This window comes from Sylvia atricapilla, chromosome 13 (assembly GCF_009819655.1).
Source record: "Sylvia atricapilla isolate bSylAtr1 chromosome 13, bSylAtr1.pri, whole genome shotgun sequence".
Taxonomy (NCBI): Eukaryota; Metazoa; Chordata; class Aves; order Passeriformes; family Sylviidae; genus Sylvia; species Sylvia atricapilla.
The window spans coordinates 20,502,780-20,521,349 of NC_089152.1; the positions used below are offsets into that span (position 1 = coordinate 20,502,780).

At 42.3% G+C, this 18,570-nt stretch overlaps 1 protein-coding gene across 1 annotated transcript in view; it reads right to left on the reverse strand.

The window, feature by feature from the left end:
* Positions 1-5,764, reverse strand: part of USP3 (ubiquitin specific peptidase 3) — a 40,527-nt gene extending 34,763 nt beyond the window's left edge. The window contains 1 exon segment of the mRNA XM_066328794.1: positions 5,567-5,764. Within this exon segment, the coding sequence (XP_066184891.1) occupies positions 5,567-5,657 (91 nt within the window). The 5' untranslated portion in view covers positions 5,658-5,764.
* Between the last annotated feature and the right edge of the window lie 12,806 nt (positions 5,765-18,570).

The following is an 18,570-nucleotide window of genomic DNA, read 5'->3' on the forward strand; positions in this document are numbered from 1 at the left end:
TAAGTCTGAAAAAACCCAAATCTAACAAGCTAACTTAAAACAACAGCCAGGGAATGAATCTAGGGAGATGTAACAGCCTATAGAGTTACAAACAAGCATTCTTGTACAGCAGTGACCCAGAGAAATGAAAAGGTGAAAGAATACCCAACTCTGAAATTAAAATGACAGAATAAAAAGGGGTAATTTTAAAAATACATTTACTTTGTCATTTAAATTTCAGAACAAATCTGGCAATTTCCAGGCCAAATTAATTTTCCAGATGTAGGGTGACAAATAACCATATCACGTGCAACACAGACCATTAGGTACATGATCTTACCCTGAGTTTACATGCAAAGAACTGAAGTTTTCCTAGGAATAAGGTCCTACCTACCCCTCTCCAGTTCAGCAAGTTTTCCCTCCTCCTATATTACAGTAATTGTGAAAAGACAAAAGAAATCAGGACCTCTAGTAATAAAACTGGAAAAGCAGACAGAGACACAAATACTTACGGAAACGGAGAAGCAACACTAAGAAGCAGCTGGGATAAAAAAGAAAGCCAAGAGGGTAAAGTCTGTACCTGTGCTTTTACATTGTACTTGTTTTGGCACTGACTGCCACGGTCCGAAGCCAAAAATTACAGTGAAGCAAAATGGTGTTACCTACCCCAGTGAAAGCAGAACAGCGCAACTAATTTAAGTGAGAAAACAAAACCTGATGGGGAGTGGGTGGGGAAGCAGCAAACAAGAAAAACCCATCAAGAACAGCATGACCCAGTGCAGTCATGTTTGTGAAAGTTCTACTCAGCCCAAAACATTTGATCTCAAATCTAAATAAGCACTCAGGGATAGCTGGGCTTATTCTGAACAAACTGAATTTAACAAATATTTTAGTAATTTTAACACACACACAAAAAGTCATTAACTCAGCATGTGGATTTCCATCATAATCACTGATCACAAACAGCTTGCTCGTGCTGGCTCTCTTGTCTTTGATATTCCCAGTGTCATTTCCAAATCCCACAATGTACAAAATGTTTTTGACCACTGATGCAATTACAACTCTTAGACAACAGAAATCAGAATGCAAAACACTAATGCCAGGCATGTACATTCAGCTTTTACAAGAAAAACCAGTCTATGGCCAGAACTGCTCTTCAATACCTAACAAAATTATGTTATTGGGGGGGAAGTATTAAACTGACAGTGATCTGAAAAGCATGTTTTAAGCATCCTTCACAAGTGCAATTCCCCTTTAAAAAAACCAAAAATCACAGAATCTCTACTTCAGCAGATGCAATCCACAGTTGTTCTTCTAAAGACAGGACTTCAAATTCTACACTGAACAACCTATAAGCCCAGTGAGAACAATTAATGAATCCTCAACCACACAGAAAAAAGTAGAAAAACCAACCTCTCCAGACTTCCACAGGTGTGCCTAGAAGATTGCAATCTCACTTAGGTGAGACAGGGCTCACCGTGGTTTGATGAGTCTATGGAAAGCTGTTGGAAAATACCACAACTGAGCTGTTCCAGAGTACTTTTCATAATTACATTTGCGCAACAATGCTGAAGGTGTGGCACATCATACTAAGGCAACAGCTTCAGTCTGTGACGCAGTACTGCAAATGCCTCCAGCTACTCTGCTTCCAACTTCGAGTTTCAGAAATTAAAGCGCGTTAAAAGATGCACTCCAACTGGAAATAGCAGGCATCTACCCACATTATTTCACATGACAGTACTAATTGAAAGCCATTTTCAGTTTCTATTCCATTTCTACTTTACATACGTATCTCCTTCTAAACGCCCAATTACAAGAACAAACTGCCTACAGACCTGCAAAAAACCAAAAAACAAACATTCTGCACTTTCTTTTAATAATCTTGAAACTTCTCAAAGCAAATACATGGTGCTTTCTGCACTGCTTACTTCACAGAGCAGGCCTAACTGGATTAAATACCCAGGGGAAAGCACACCACTTTCTGAACGGGAGGGCCTTAAACTCTCTGACTTCCAAACTACCTAACCAGGAACATAACAGAAGATATAGAGACACTTAAAAATGAACATACTGCATTACAATTTTTTCTGTTTGAGAGAGGGGGAAATGCGGGAAATGGATTTGTAGAGAATTCTCAAAGCCTGACAGAAGGCTCACATAGTATGTATCTGTATGCTAGTATGCATCTGTATGCAAACTTCAAGATAGAAAATGCTGACATAGAAATTTTACGAAATAGGACAGATATTGTTGAGAGAAATGGAACTAGAAAAAAGTTTCAAATGGCAGCCTTACAAATAAGACTAGATACTTCAGAGAAATAAAACTATGAAAGGTACACTGTAGTAGGACCCATGAATGGCAATTTCAAATGATTTGCTTTAAGGCATTAACAGCATTTTGTGGCAAAAGCTGATAGGCCAAGAAACGCTTATAACGTATTGTAATTAAGAAACAGTTTGGCTTCTGATTGTGATGGCCTGAATTATAACATCTATATTGTCTGACCCTTCACATGAGACTGAAAATAGAATAAAAGTTTTTAAAATGCCTCTCAGTTGCCCCATCTCTGGGTCAGAAAAAGGTATAATCCGACACAAGCCCATTGATATTTGGATCACACCCTTGCTGTCAATGCTTCCTCTCAGTGTTTTTTTAGGAATCTTCCTTCATCACAAGGCCCCCAAAGTAACTCCGGTAGGAAGCTTTCAACAGAAAATCATTCAGGCCAACAGAGCAGCTTAGGCTGATGTACATGCTCCTCTAACCAATCTGTTGCCATCAGTAAGGCTGGCTTCCAAATATTAGCACCAAATGAAACACTCCTCCACTACAGTGACACAATATTCGGGACCAAGTAATAATATTCAAAAGTGCCTCCTACCTATTACCTTGTGAAGTTATTGTTGCAATAAAGAGTTTTTGTGCAGAGACAAGGAAAAGATACTTAACCAGTGTACATTACTCAGCATAGTAACTACAGCTCCACAAATCTCTAGAACACCAGATAAGATAAAAATAGCTACGGGCAGTCTGAACTAAAACTCCCTCTCCAACCTATTCTGCAACATTCTGTTATCACTCACACATCAGGTAGCTGCCAGAAAGTTTCCTGGATCACTATCCTTTTCTGGAAAGGTCAGCAGCAACTATGAACAGGACTGACAAGTTCTGATTTAGTTTAAGACAATGTACTTTATGAGAGATGCCCTGTAATTACAGACTGCAGAAAACTGCCTTCCATTTTTCTGTAAGTGGGACACCACCACCACATAGAACTAAAACCACACAGTCTTAGAAAACAGCATCAAAAGCAGTAGTAAACGCACTAAATTTTGACAAGGTATTAATTTACATGCAGCATTTTCTGTTTAATTTTATATTACAAAGTTACATCAAACAAACCCAGCAAATAAGACATAGTATCTACTGTGACTTGACATAAATCAGTATTACATATCTTTAAAAAAAAACTTAGGCCACCAAAATAAGTACAAACAAGAAGACAGTACCCTACATACTTATTAGAGAGTTAATGTAACAATACTCACATACTACTAGCTGGAAGTGAGAACTGAGGCACTACAGCTTTACTATACTAGTAGAAATGCAACATTTATTTAAAAAAAAAAAGCCACAATTTCATTTGCTTTAAATTAACAAGAGCCTCCTGTTTGTTCACTGGACTGTTTTAAATTGAATGTATCTAGCTTTTTTCCTCTAGCCACTTGTTAAGACTTCAACAGTCATCTCTGTGAGTACTGTATGACTTATCTTTATTTTCTTAAAAAGCATTACAAACAAAAAACTCCCCTAGATACGATGCCATCATTATTCAGTTCCCAAAGAGCCCTTACACCTTCCTCCTGCCTCAGTGCTGTAAAATAACTCAGGTGACTGCGAAGCAGCTGGCTCTCCCTGTAAGTGCAGGTTTAGGAGAAACTCCTCTGAACAATAAAGAAAGGTTTATTCTAACTGCTAAACTTCTTTGTTGAGAAGCAGAATGAGTAAGAGGGTAGCCATAAACTGGCTATTATTTTAACCTAGGAAGTTGTATTAATACCTCAGCATATATTTTTAGTTTTGGTACTTTTTGAAGTTCTCTGAAGGGTGGTTCCCTACTGCCATATGCTCCTTGTCGACAACTCCGTTTACTCTTGATATTCTGAAGATAACAACTTCTTGACAATTTATTTTGTGGGCTGGGATTTTTTTTGGTTTTTTTTTTTTTTTTGGTTTGGTTTTGGTTTTTTTTTGGTTTGTTTTTTTTTTTTTGTGTGTGTGTGTGTGAAAAAAACATTAGGGACAACAATTTTTCCTGTATTCCTTTCCTTCTAATCATTTCTCCACATGACTCCACTGTAAAGCATACACCCTCTAAATCAAACGCATTACAGAGAAAAATAACCGGTTTTGCAAAAGGAAGCAGTAACACTACCACACCTTGGCTCCCGGAAATTGCAATCAGGGAAGAAGTTAAGCAAGCAGCAGCCTACCCACACGAAGGCACTGAAACTACAAGACAAAGGAGAACCATGCTTCTTCAGGAAAAAAAAAAAAAAAATAAATTAACACCTTAAAATACATCCAGCCCTTCAGTGCTCCTCGGTCGGTCATTCCCAAAGGAGGCTTTCTCTCCTGTCCACTGCCCACAGGCACAAGTCCCGCTGCTACTCTAAGCGAGGCCTACTTCCCCCGTTAAACCGATGTGGTTCTATCTGCTTTCGTACGGAGCACAACTGAACGCAGCTACAGAAAACAAACAACAACAGCAAACATCGGGGGCTATCTGTGTAGAGAGCTAAATTTAAAACACCTGGTGCATGGCACAGTTAAAGGGAATGCCCCTGAACAAACCAGATTATGCGAGGGACAGCAGAGACGACAGGTTATTTGCATTATTAAGTCAAAGAGCAAAGTACTAAAAAAAGACGACCTCTATACTCCTACCGACTCACGGGAAGGTGAGCGTAACTATCAAACCCCCAAAGACTACCTTCACTGAGACGCTCCTTGGCCTGAACGGGGGTCCCAAGCGACGCCTTCAGCCGCAACAGTCGTATTAAAACTACACTCTCTAAAGTCCTTCCAAAAATGTATGTTAAAAAGAAAAAGAGGAAAGTAACCTCAGACTGATTTGAAGAAAACACTGACCCTGCAGTTGCTGGCGGCTGCTCTTCCCCTCAGCCCCGGTCCCGGGGCAGCGCCGAGCACGCAGCTCCTCCGGCAGACAAAAGGAGCGCGGAGCGCAGCCCCGCAGAGCGCCGCCGGGACAAAGTCCGCTGCCCGACCCGGGCCGGACAGCGCTGCGCCGGGAGCTCGGGTCAGGTCCGGGGGTAGAAGAGCAGCCCCTGCTCCTGCCTCCACACGCGGCTCCCCCGCGGGCGCGGCGGCGGCTGGAAGATGCAGCCCCCGTTAGAGGGTCCCGCGGGGCGGCCCCGGCGGGTGGCGGCCGGGGCAGATCCTCCGCTGCGCCCCCAGGCCCTCCCCCGTCCGCGAGACGCCCTCCTACCCCCGGGCAGCGAGAACAAAGGAACGGCCGGACCACCTCGGGCCGAGAGGACCATGCAGCGCAGGCCGCACTCACCGCTACAGCACCAGGAGGAGGGCGAGCCCTGCGGGAACTTGGCCGAGTCGGGCGCAATGCAGACGCTAGAGCCGAGGTGTGGACACTCCATGGCGGGCACGGCGGACCGGGCCGGGGCGGGCGGGCGGCTCCTCGCGGCGCTACAGCGGTGACGCTCTGCGCACAACAGCCATCTTAAGGACGGCCTCCCGCTCCGCGTCGCGTTCGGCCGGGCCGGGCTTTGCGGACAGCCGCCCTCCTTCCCGTCCACTCCGCGCGCGGTCCCCACCCCCCGGGCTTTGCGGGCAGCCGGCCGCCGCAGGCCGGCGGGGAGCGGCCTGGGCCCGGCCTGCCTCCGGAGACCGGGACTGCTGTGGGCTGGAACCACCTTTGGAGAGCATCCGCTTCCACCCTCTTCCACTGGAACAGGTTCCTCTAGGCCCCATCCAACCTGGCCTTGAACTCTTCCAGGGATGGGGCATCCACAGCTTCTCTGGGCTACCTTTGACAGTGCTTCATCACCCTCGCAGTAAAGAATATCCTAATAGCTAATCTAAACCTGCTCTCTGTCAATCGGATCCCGTTCCCCCTTGTCCTCTATCACTTTATGCTCTGCCATATAGTCCTGCCCCATCTTTCCTTTAAGTTCCCTTGAGGTACTGGAAGGCCATAGTTAGGTCACCCCAAAGCTTGTCTTCTCCTGGCTGAACAACCCCTAATTCTTTTAGCCTTTCCTCACAGCAGAGCTGCTCTCTGATCAACTTGGTGGCCCCCTCCGGACTCACTCCAGCAGCTCCATATCCTTCCAGTGCTAGGCCCCCAGAGCTGGAGGCAGCTCTGAGGGTGAGCTCTCGCCTGAGTTTGGGCAGAATCCCCCTTCCCCTGCAGCCCAGGACACATCTGCTTTTCTGGGCTGCGTGCACTGATTGCCAGCTCATGTCCATCCTATTAACCAATGTTTTGTTCTGTAAGAAGCACTGCCTGAGGCATGTGCCATCTGGTTTTTTTTAAAGGGTTACCTGCTCTCAAATTTAGCTTGTTACTGAATTTCCTACTCTGTGATTGTGACCTTTAAGTGGTAATAAAAGTACTGATGTTGTGTTGCAGCTTTACCAGACAATGCAAAATAACTGTTCTATCACTTAGCAATTTGCAATACCAATATGCAGTTCCTTTTCAAATAGAGAAAATGGAGTCCACCAGCATACAAATGGGGATTTTTTTAGTCTAAGGAACTGTGACAATGGCTGCATCTTAGGACTTTTAGACCCTTTCTCTTACCATAACTAATGTGAGAAACAGTTTTGTCACTGGTTTTGCCTGTTGTGTGACCTTTGTGTAGGCATGGAAAGCATCTATCTCAATGTATTTTATGTGGCACTGCACTGTTTCATGGATGAATATTTTAGAAACTGATAGTTCTGTATGGATTTTCAGATGAGATACTTTAAATATTCATATCAAAGATGTCCTGGTGGTCACTAATCTCCTTGGCAAAATGCTATTTTTACCCTTTATTCTTTTTTACCCTGTTTACACAAGGGGGAAAAATTCAGAGCATGAAAGATCCAATTCTTCACAGCATCACAAACTACTTGGAGTACACTCCGTGGAATTAGTTTGCATTTCTAGGTGTGTAGCTAGAAGCAGCATTAGGTCATAGATACCCAACTGTGAATTAAATGGCTGAAAATGTTACCTTGACACAAAACCATAGATCTTCCTCACATATCCACCACCCTTCAAGCTTATAATATTTGATCTGTTAGGTAAGTAACATTCCCACCATGAATTTCACAGGTTATACAGAAAGCGTATGTTGCCTCAAGTTTGTCTGCTTTTCACTATTTGTATTATGTTCTCACACAGCTTCAAGTAAACTATGCATGTTTTTAGAAATTATATCTTTGTTTACATTCCTCTCCTCTGGGAGGAGAAAGATGATTGATGGTGATGTTCACCAACGAGGTCAAAGAGGTGGCTACCTGTGTAGCCAATCTTGGCCTGTTTGTAAAATTGTATATATATGGAGTCAGAAAAATAAAGTAGAGCTTTCCTGCTTGATCTCCTGCTGCCTGCTTCATCCTTTCATGCACCTAACAGCAGTCGCAAGCATATATTTATATACTTTTTGAACAAGTGGATACAAGTAGAGAAAAAGTTAACTTTGAAAACAATATTTAAATCTGTTTCCTACAATATACAAACCTTGATATACATAGAAGAATTACTTATACAAATTAAAGGAACTTTTAAAAAGGTGATCATGTTAGCATGTTTTTCATTAGCCAGAGGGTCCTCTTGTTTACTTTGCATCCTTTGCACAATGCAATGTTGACAATACATTAAATTCAAGAAGCAGTTTGAGTACAGTTGTTGTCTTTTCTAACCAAAGAGTACATACATTTAATCCTCGTATTGTGCTCCACCCATCCTTACACACAAACAATAAGTAAGAAACTTCAATTAGGTCTGCTCTTCTCACTTTCTTCTTGTACCAGCATCACTTGGCCTTCTCCAAGCAGTATAAACCAGCATTTATACTGTATAAATCTAAACAGTTTAACCAAAACAGTCCGTTCTTACCTCTGTGTGGATTATGTTAGCAGTATATTTAATCTTTCAAAGTAAGAAAACAATATATTTGCAAGATTAAATATAGTAAAATAATCAAGTTTATATGCTTTTGGTTGTCTACTTTCACTTTAGCACTGCTATTACCGACTTTACACCTTGTTCCTTTGCAAGATAATAATGGAGTTTTCTTTCTTTTTTTTCATTTGTGGGTTGATAGTCATTCAATTAATCTTTGAACAGTGTAATTCTGTGCAAAAATGTGCTCATTTCTTTGTTTTAGTTGCCATGCCCACGGTAAATGTGGTAGCTCTTAATTTTTTTTAATCTCTAGGTGCCAAGATAAGTAAGGATGATTTTATCTGTTAAGGAGTCATAATGCATGTAAGGATGCATAAGGATCAGTATAACCATGTTTGTAATCCAGCCTCTTTGCCTGCTGAAAAATAATTGATCACTAATGCAACTCTCAGCACTCAAATCTCAAGAGCTTTGCTTACAACAAGGGTAGTTTTAAGTGGCTTGCAGTGAGGTGTTCATGTTGAGTGTAGAGGAAAACTGGAGTAGGAGCTCTGGCTATAATTTTATAATATAATATATTATATAATTTTCCTTTTTTTTTTACAGTAAGATTTCTTCAGTACAAATCACTTGATTTGGAACCAGAGTCTCATCTCTTGCTCTCATCCTTCCTCAGATCAGAGTACTTTAGATGGTAGCTAATATAAATCCTACAGGCATGCTCATAATCAGTGCAGAACAGGAGCTTGTAATTTAGCACTGTATATTAGAATTTTCTATTTTGTATAGCACATCATCATCTTTCCTACAACAGAGATATTTCACACAACATCCTCTACTTTAAAAAGTAGACCTGTTTGCTTGTTTGAAGACTAATATCCTTCTCAACTACAGCTTTGAATAGAGGCCAGCTCTGTTCCAAGCACACACATTGGACTTTTCCTATCTCTATGGATACACATCCATCCTCCACTTCTAGATTAAATGCATAAAGATAGAAAGAATATCTCCCATGGCATGTTTCTTTTCATTCAGAATGAGGGAGATTGGCTAATGCTCTGAGCACTCAACTGAAATTAATATTAGCAAGCCTTTTGCTCTGAGCACTGGATTTAACCCGAAGTGGTAACTAAGCTCCACACAACCTCTCACAGTGACTATTCTGAACACACCAGATGCCAATCCAGACCTCGTAGCAACTTGATAGATTGGGCTTTCACCTCTGATTTCCCAAAGGTATGGCACTGAAACATTCAGGTATGATGGCAATAGTGATGGAGACCACAAAAGCCCAGCATAAGGGACTCCTTTACTTGCTGCAGATGCAGCACTGAGGCAGATGTTGGTAGGCAAAATATCAATAGAAAGCTTCAGAATATAGGTGAGTGATAACACAAGGTCTCAGCTTAATAAAATCTCTGCTGAAGTTGGCCAAGCAGCTCTGTGAGTTCTATGCTGTCTGCAGTGGACAGAAGTTTAGCTGCAGGCAGCTGTGTATGAAACTACACTAGAACACATTAAGTACCACAAGCACATTTCTGCTGGCACATTGTCTCATTAACAAATATATTCCCATTTCCTGTATGGCCTCTGAAAATAAAGCTCAAACACTTTTTCAGTGTTTGATCGTAAGAACACAAGCACCTCCCTTTACAAGGTTCAAGATTCTTCTCTGAAGTGTGAGATCTCCAAGGTAAAGGACAAACAATTTAAAAGTAGGCAAATGCCCAGAGCAAGCATCTGTGACAGAATTCAGAGCCTGGGATTGAAGCGTGTAAATGGTTCCCATCACGCCCAGAACACTGCTGAGCACACCCCTTGAGGGCGGTGTGACACAAGGCATTGAGCAAAGTACCAGGGGCCGAAGAGCAAGTTCTGCACTCTCCCTACTCCACCGGCACTGCAAGAATTCCCGGGACATCTGCTGCCATGGAGTCATGGTATCTCTCTAGTAATATGGAGGCATCCCTAATTTCTTAATGAGTTGTTCCCTGTGGGAAATAAGATTGACTTTGGCATTGGGCTGATACAGATTACATTGGAAGAGAAGTTTGTGTTTATTTTTTAAAGTATAATTCAAATATATATCTGAGATCTAATTTCTTTAATTTCTAAGAGCCTACACTAATTTACATCACTTCCAAGGATCCAGAAGCATCTCATTGAACAAAAAAAAGGCAGTGCTTTAGTTCTGCCCTAAACTTGCCTGTTGTGCAGTATCCCAGCTTGGGCACAATGTACAGGGATAACTAAAAGTGAATGTGAGTAATCTCTGTGGTAGGTGTTTTTGAACAAACCAATGAAGATGTGATGAGCAAATGGTACAAATAAACTTAATGATTTTCACATAAGGTATTATTCGTACAGAGAGAGTTATTTTTAATTTGTGTTTTAAACAAATGCCTTTAAACAAATTCTCATGTGTCAGGCAGCTTTCCACACCAGCTTCATCAATTGTTTGCTGTCCTGCAGAGCCAGCTCAGTAATGCAAGTGCATCAAGGTGACATCCAGAAGTACTAATTCATGTCATTGGCATTTAGCTTTTACTGTATTTGTTATACAAACTTTATATTACATTATTCCCAAAGGCAGTCTTGAAAATAATGATTCTGTACTTCCGCTTAAACTTCTTTAAAGATGAACAGAGTTTATTTCTTCCCAGCAGAATAGAACATTCTATAGCCAAGAGAACTAATTTCTCTTCATCACAACTGAACATGACTTACTCATTAATTTTTGGCAAATGAGGGAAATACAAGTATATTTAAAAAAATAGTCAAAACACTGTACAAGCTATTTCTGCTTGGCTTGTTTACTCTAAGCTACAAAGGCATCCCACCTGTCTCTCTGTTGCATGCATTTGCTTCCAGTTTTGTACAAGGAATTTTGTACTGTACTGCACACATATTAGATCTTGGTCCTACTTTACTGTCCACAAAGAACTGTAAATGCTAACACAAAATGTGCCAGCATCTCAGAGCATTTTGGTTTTGAAGTGTTTTCACTCCAAAGCAAAGTATCCCTGGATAAACTTGTCAGCATACATAAATACAGTATGCGTACTTCACTGATAAACTAAGTTGAATGAGACTTGTGTTTGCAAAAGGCCACATTTTATCCTGTTTGGAGAACAGCTCATTTCCGGGAAACAGGAATTTTCTCGCCATGTCACTAGGATTACATTATTTATTATTATGTTACTCTTCAGGCCCAGTTTTTCACGGTGTTGAGTAGCAATCTGAATTGTGAAATAGGAGACCATTGGCCCAGAGATCCTTTCCTCACTCCCTTCACTTAGCATCTGTGAATTCAAGGACTGAACAAGGCCTTCTGAAATGTTTCTGCTCTAGCTGGACCTTGAAACTTTAGATGGCAAAATCTCAATGGAAAGGGGGATATTCAGCTTGTTCTGAAATAAGAAGCTGTCGGGACATCCTGTAAGTAGAACTAAAACTTTGAAAGTGGTCTTGCCAATCTCCAAACACTCCCAAGTTACTGAGCCGCTGATCATGCTGACCCCAAGTTTTGCCACATCCATCCTGCCATACTTCCCTCCTTCTGCCTGAACACCACCGATAACCAGAGCCAGCCTAGCTGGCTGGGGTTGGGGCACTGGCACTTGTGCTGCCAGCAGGCTGCTGTTCAAGGCAGCTCGTTTTGCCAATGCCCAGAGTTACGCCTGGTGTTCCTACAGAGAGAGCTGTCCATCACCTTGTCATGGGAAAAGGAGCACATACTGTTGATGGTGCTGTATAAGCATTAGCAATATTAAACCACAAGGTACCTCTGTGCAAGGAAGGTAAGATTTAGGACTACGTGCAAAGGTCTTCCTGCAAGGATGTGCATTGTGTACCTTTTGTATCTGTTGTTGGCACATGCTGATTACAGTGTTTACAAGTTATTCTGTTCTCAGAGACACCTACAAGCATTTCAGTAGTTTGAGATTATATTTACTCAGCTGACTACAAGATGTCAGGTGTTGTGAAGATGCATTACTAAGGGTTGAAATTAAAAGTGAAGTTAAAGAATCCATCTGATTTGCCATCATCTGGACAGATTTGTGGAAAATGTGGAAATGCAGATAATGTGGGAAAACTTCATGAATTGCTGTCAGTGCAGATATCATTCCCATTCACCTCTGTAAGCAAACAGCTGCAGCATTTCTTGGTTCTATAATAGGAGTGGATATTCAGTGATAGCCTCACTCTATCAGTGTTCTCACTCTACAGTGCTGGGCTATGCTGGTCCCTTTGACCCTATCTACTATGATAACGCGGTTATTACTGTGCATGAAATATCACATTGCAGCTCTGGCCACAAAACTGCTGCAGCAAACAAGCTGGTGAGACAACTCCAACAGCTCCATGTTCCAGGAAAAAGCCTGAAAAAGCTCCTTGTGGGGAGGTTTCAAACCAGCAGCTGCACCACTGGTGCCCTGCCTTCTCAAAGGGAACACAGGCCAGTAGATGGGGACTCTGCATTCCTAGATGATGATTAATATTTTTGATAGGATTTTTGGGACATATGATTAAAAGTGTTAGCAGAATACATTTAATTTAAAACTTTTTCATGCCTTCATGCAAAAAGATGGCCCCCCATTTCTCTCTCCTCATTCCTAACTCCCTGGCTTGCAGTCACTATGAAGGATTTACATTTCTGGAAACTACAACACTGACTTCTTTCACATTAGCTTTTAAAGCCAACATATGACTAGCAGTGTTTACCAGCCAGACAAACCAAGCAAGCTTTTTATGTCTTCAAAGATAAAAAAATAGTGCTTGGAGCACAGCCTGCCTTGAGTTTCTGCATTTGAAGCTCCACAGCAAAGAGATTGCTATTTTAATCATCCTGTAGTTTCTTAAGCATAGGTTCTCATGTTGGTTAGAACAGGCTCAACCCAGAACACTAAGCCATAAATACATTTGGAGCTGAGGCTGAAGCAGAATTAATATTCATCTCTCTAGTTTTATTTTAAAATATACCTTTAAGATCTCTTAATGTGTAGCAGAGTCAGTGAGTCACTCCAGACAATTAAAGGTATTTTGGAAAAAGATGTAAAGTGAGGTTTTGGCATTTGTTTCCTTGCTTTTTTTTTTTTTTTTTTTTTTTTTTTTTCCTTTCTTTTCCAGTCACAAGCAGACTTGGGTTTGTTATTTGGGCTTTTTTTTGTAGTAGAAAAACTAGGAGTTAATGAAGCACAGAACCCTCCCTCTGTGACACACACTCCAAGACAAATGGAAGGACTTCTGGTTGGACTCTAGCCAGCCATCCTGTGTTGATGGAGCTGGTAGAGTAGTGATGAGGAGCCTCTGTATCCTGTGCAGCAGCAACTGCAGTGAACCTCAATGCTCAGAGCAAAGGGCACAACTGGAAGGAGGAAACTGGCCATTTTTCCACACTGCCTCGGTTCATATTCCGTTATGGGCCTGGCTGTCTGCAATGTTTGAAGGCATGCAGCACCTACAGATACTCACAGACATGTAGGAAACAGAAATTAAGCAGAGGAACTAATTTCCCAGAATCAGAAAGTGACTGCCATCATGGGAACTCCCAGCACCCTGCCCAGCTCACTCTCTTCTAGCCTGTAGCCAGCTTAGAACCAAGACAAAAGCCAGTGTAATGCCTTTGTCTTCTCTACAGCAAGGCTTTAGCCTGGCTACCTCTAGCTCAAGCCAACACCATGACCATAGTGTGTGAATGAAGCAGACAGCAGAGGCCAGCAACAAAAACGATCCTGTTATTCTGAGGCATATTTTGGAAGGATCCAGGGGCGCAAAGCAGTGAGGAGAAAGCTGTGTTCCATCTTTAGCAGAATGCCTCACTCTGCTGTACTCTGTTTTGTGACTTGTTTGCTTGAGCCCTTTTTTAACCACACTTTTGGGCTTTTCAGTGTGTACAGACAGGACAAATATAGTTACTTACAAGCATATACCTATTATTTAGTTGTTATATAAAGCCCACCTGAGCACACCATGAATTCACATTTTAGGTTTGCTGGAAATTTGTTCTGGGCTGTTGCCACCTTGCAAGGATCCTTTCTCATCCCCTCCACACAGGCAAATCCTCAGCTTGAAATTACTACATAGAAGCCATGTTAGTCACAGCAGTGACCACAAAAAACATTTTGTCTTTGAAATTCTTATGTCATAGGCAACTTTCCTAGGTAACCTTTCCTAACATAGGATACCATTTGTGCTTGTCATGTGGTGCCAGGGTCACCATCCTGGTTGGTGACAAGGAAATTTGTTGGAGCCTATTTTAGACAACGAATCTTCTTGCATAACATTCATAGCCATCACTATGAACAACACAGCCCAGTCCCCTGTGTGGGCCTCAGGAACACACATCTAAGGTGACCCTCCTGCACTCATTCAGAGAATGAGCCATGCCATTGCAGAGCGTGCAGCCACCATGCCCTACAGGCCAAAGCAGCATATCCACCTCATCCCTATGACTGAGAACCTCTGTTAAGCCATATCTATCAGCATCAAAAAGCTTAATTAACTTTGTCTGTAATCAGTTTGTTATTTACTACATACATTCCCCACATGCAACTAAGCAGATATTTAACAGGTCTTTTTCTCAGAAATTGAATGTACTGCCTTGAAATTAACTGGGAATATATTTGTAGTTTGGACTCACCTGCATGCCAAGATTTGCAATATTTCTAACTGGTAGTAGTCACAGACACTGTAAATACAGTCTGCTTCTTTTATGGGTGCTGTTTAACCTATTCTAAACATCATAGTTTAGTCTACTGTTTAAACACAAGTTGGATTTTCCCAACAGCTGGGAGCTGAAGTCAAGTTGCTTTACAGTCATGTTTTACTGTAATAGGTTAACTTCATTTCAGAAATGCAAGAGAAATTAATCCTTCTGAAGACATACACTGAACAGAATCAATATATGCATTTAGAGGGAGCTTTAGGTCTGTGCTTAATGTGATCTTACATGCTCCTGTAAATCTGTTTGAGAGCTGACTTCAGGGAAGACAAGCACTAAATCTGAATATTAGTTTGAACAGAGAAAAAATGTTGGGGAAATTGGTTTGAATTTGTGCAAGTGATCACAAACAAGAGTGCCTGACCTCTTACAGAAAATCCTGGAGTGCTGCTCTGCTCAGCGTACCAGTTCCCAGCTCATTTAGCATTTACTTCAGGACATGCAAGAACTCTTGAATATGGCTTCATTGGGCTACTCTGCCACAGCAGAAACTTCTTGCAGAAGGGCATAATATTTTGGGGAGGGCAGATGGGAAATTGCTAACATATAGGAAATTCCAACAGGTAGAATAATTTAGAGGGCAGAGCACTGGATTTATGAATTCTTGCTCTGCTCTAACTCTATAGCTTGCGATGACCAGGGAACAGTATCTTGGTTTTGTGCATCATCTGCATTATGAATATTTTCTTCTTAAAAAGCAGTTCTTATCTTGAAAACTTGCAGATGTAATGAAAATGAGGCAAAACCAAAATGAAAACACAGCAGAAAAATATCTACCATTATGCACCTCAGGATGCACATTCAAGATGTGAATAAGCAAAGATACTGGACAATTTCCTGAATTTCACAGTACCTTAGAAATGTTGTTTGGAAGACTGAAAGGCTTGAAGGATAATCATGTCAAGGAAACAAGGAATTTGCTTGAGATACAAATAATAAAAATCCGTAATTTGGAAATGGCTAGTTTAACAATAGGTTGAACTTTCTAAGTGAACCAGTGTCAAAAAAAAGACAACAAATACTGCAGCTCTGAACAATGTATTTTATTTATATTTTATGTACACAATTAAAGACTCCAAGAGAATAGATTAAATGGCAGCATGCACTGACATTTCAAACATAGACATCAAAGCTTATATTCCAGCACAGTTCAAATGTGAAAGCAGGGCTCAATTATAAGGCTCTTGGTGTCCCTCATGCAAACTGCCTGACACCCAAGACTCTTCAAGCACTTTTGGGGTTTCTGAGACAACTGTGCTACATCTGTCTGTCAGTGCTGTGTCCTTCCTCAGACAGCTCTGGGGTTACACTTTTTGCTTACATACAGCAGTCCCATGGGTTTGTATTATTTGAGCCCGGCATCCAAGCACTCTCACTGGGCCCCATTGCCAGCAGTACCCCCAACACTCACCAGCCTCCTAAAGTAGGGAGCTGGTAAGAGCCCATGAGATGGCCCTATGACCCAAATTGATTTTAGTTACTGCAGATAGTGAGGTAATTGCTTCTTTTGGATCCAATGGACCCTCTTTGCTTTCTGTTTACAGTATACAAGGGGCTCCATAGTCTGTTTGTTATAGCCATTTATCCATATGTTTGCTAAAAGTTTTTTTAAAGAAATGCAATATCAGCGTCTCCTCCAACCTTTGACACTGTTCACATCAGAACAGAATACAGAATTACAGAATGAACTAGGCTAGAAAAGACCTTTGAGATCATCAAGTCCAACCTATGACCTAACACCTCCTCATCAACTAAACCATGGCACTGAGTGCCATGTCCTGTCGTTTTTTTAAACACATCCAGGGAAGGTGATTCCACCACCTCCCTGGGTAGACAGTTCCATTCCCCAACCACTCCTTCAGTGAAGAATTTTTTTCTAACCTAACTGTCCTGTGGTGAAGCTTAAGACTGGGTCCTCTCATTCTGTCAGCGGTTGCCTGGGAGAAGAGCCTGACCCCACCTGACTGCAACCACCTTTCAGGGAGTTGTAGAGGGTGATAAGGTCACCCCTGAGCCTCCTTTTCTCCCAGCTAAACAACCCCAGCTCCCATAGTTGTTCCTCATAGGGCTTGTGTTCCAAGCCCCTCACCAGCCTTGCTGCCCTCCTCTGGATGGGTTCAAGCATCTCAACATCCTTTCTTAACTGAGGGGCACAGCTGGACACAACATTCAAGGTGTAGCCTTTGTTACTCATGTTGAGTGCTTAAGTGTATTTACACTTCATCTGGGCTGCTGATTTCACCCCTGACTCTGGCTTATCATCCTTAGGCTTGTTCCTGGAGAGCATGGTTGCATCCTCTTTCCCCTTTGAACTTAGTTTAAAGCCCTCTCAATGAGTTGGGCCAATTCATGGGCTAGAATCCTTTTGCCCTTAATAGATAGCTGGAGCCCATGTGGCTGGACCCCCTGTCAGCAGTGGGTAATAATCATAGGGCTGGATCAGCCCATGGAGTCTCTCGGTAATATCTTGTCCCCGAGCCCCAGGGGCAGATCTCCCTGTGGGTTTGGTCTGGTTGACATATGGGCCCTCTGTTCCCCTCAGAAGGGAGTCACCTATTACCACTACCATTCTTTTGTTTCTAATGATAGAGGTAGTAATCTGTCTGACAGACGATGTGAAATTGGGAGGCTCTCTGGGCAGATTATTTTCTTCTGTGTCATTTGGCTGACCCTCTGGATTCAGGGCCTCATACGCTATTCTGTAGTGGCACCTGGATGGGTGATGGGGGTCAAGGGGAATTTTCATTACCTCCCTGAGGAGGGACCCGTTTCCACTCTCCATCTATTAGGTCTCCTCCTCCTGCTTGATTGAGGGAGGCATGGGGGTCCTCTGACTCCTGGTGGGCTTCTCTAAGGGATGGAAGGGTGAAATTTCACCGGCCTATTTCCTTCACTTTCCCTAATACCTCCTAGTCTTTCTACCTAATCCTTAAGCTCGGCCACCAGACAGAGCAGATTATTCACCTGTTCTCACCACAGGCAGGAGTCTTTTACACTGTCCCCTGGTGCTAGTGACAGGCTCAAACACTCCTTACAGGAAGGTCTCTGGACAGATGCATCCTTCTTGGTGGCTTCTGCTTGGGTTGGTACATTTTTACTAGCTATAGCTTTTGATTATGGGGAGACCATTGCTGGAGAAAACCCAAAACCAACCAACCAATGAAACCCCAACACAAAATACAAAAATCCACTAGCAAGAGGGTGACTGCAACCTTGCTTAAGTGAACTGCTGTGCGAGCTGCCATGCCACACCCTCAAAGGTGTACCATGCCTTCAAAGACATGCCATGCTCTCACATGTGCCAAGCTCTCAAAGATGTGCCATGCCCCAGGCCACTGCACACCCTAGAGCCTTCTTTGAATCACACCGTGAGGGCCGCAGGAAGCCCCACCCAGCACCTGAATGGCGGGCAAGAGGACCTTATTTTCTGTTTTATTAGAGCTTCATCTCTTAAGTTAAACACATCAGGAAGAGGGAGTGAGTGTGGTCAGTCAAATGCTCACAGAATTCGCAAGTAAAAACTCGAAATGTACTCTCTAATGAGAATGCCTCATCTCACCCATTTGTCTTGAATTTTTCCTGTACACTTTACACTATCACATCTTTGTGTTTGCATGACTACTGCCTTGGCAAAGCACCACTAAGATTAGGGGACAGTGCAAGTTAAAGACTGATAAACCCACACTGCAGAATTTCAGCTTGAACC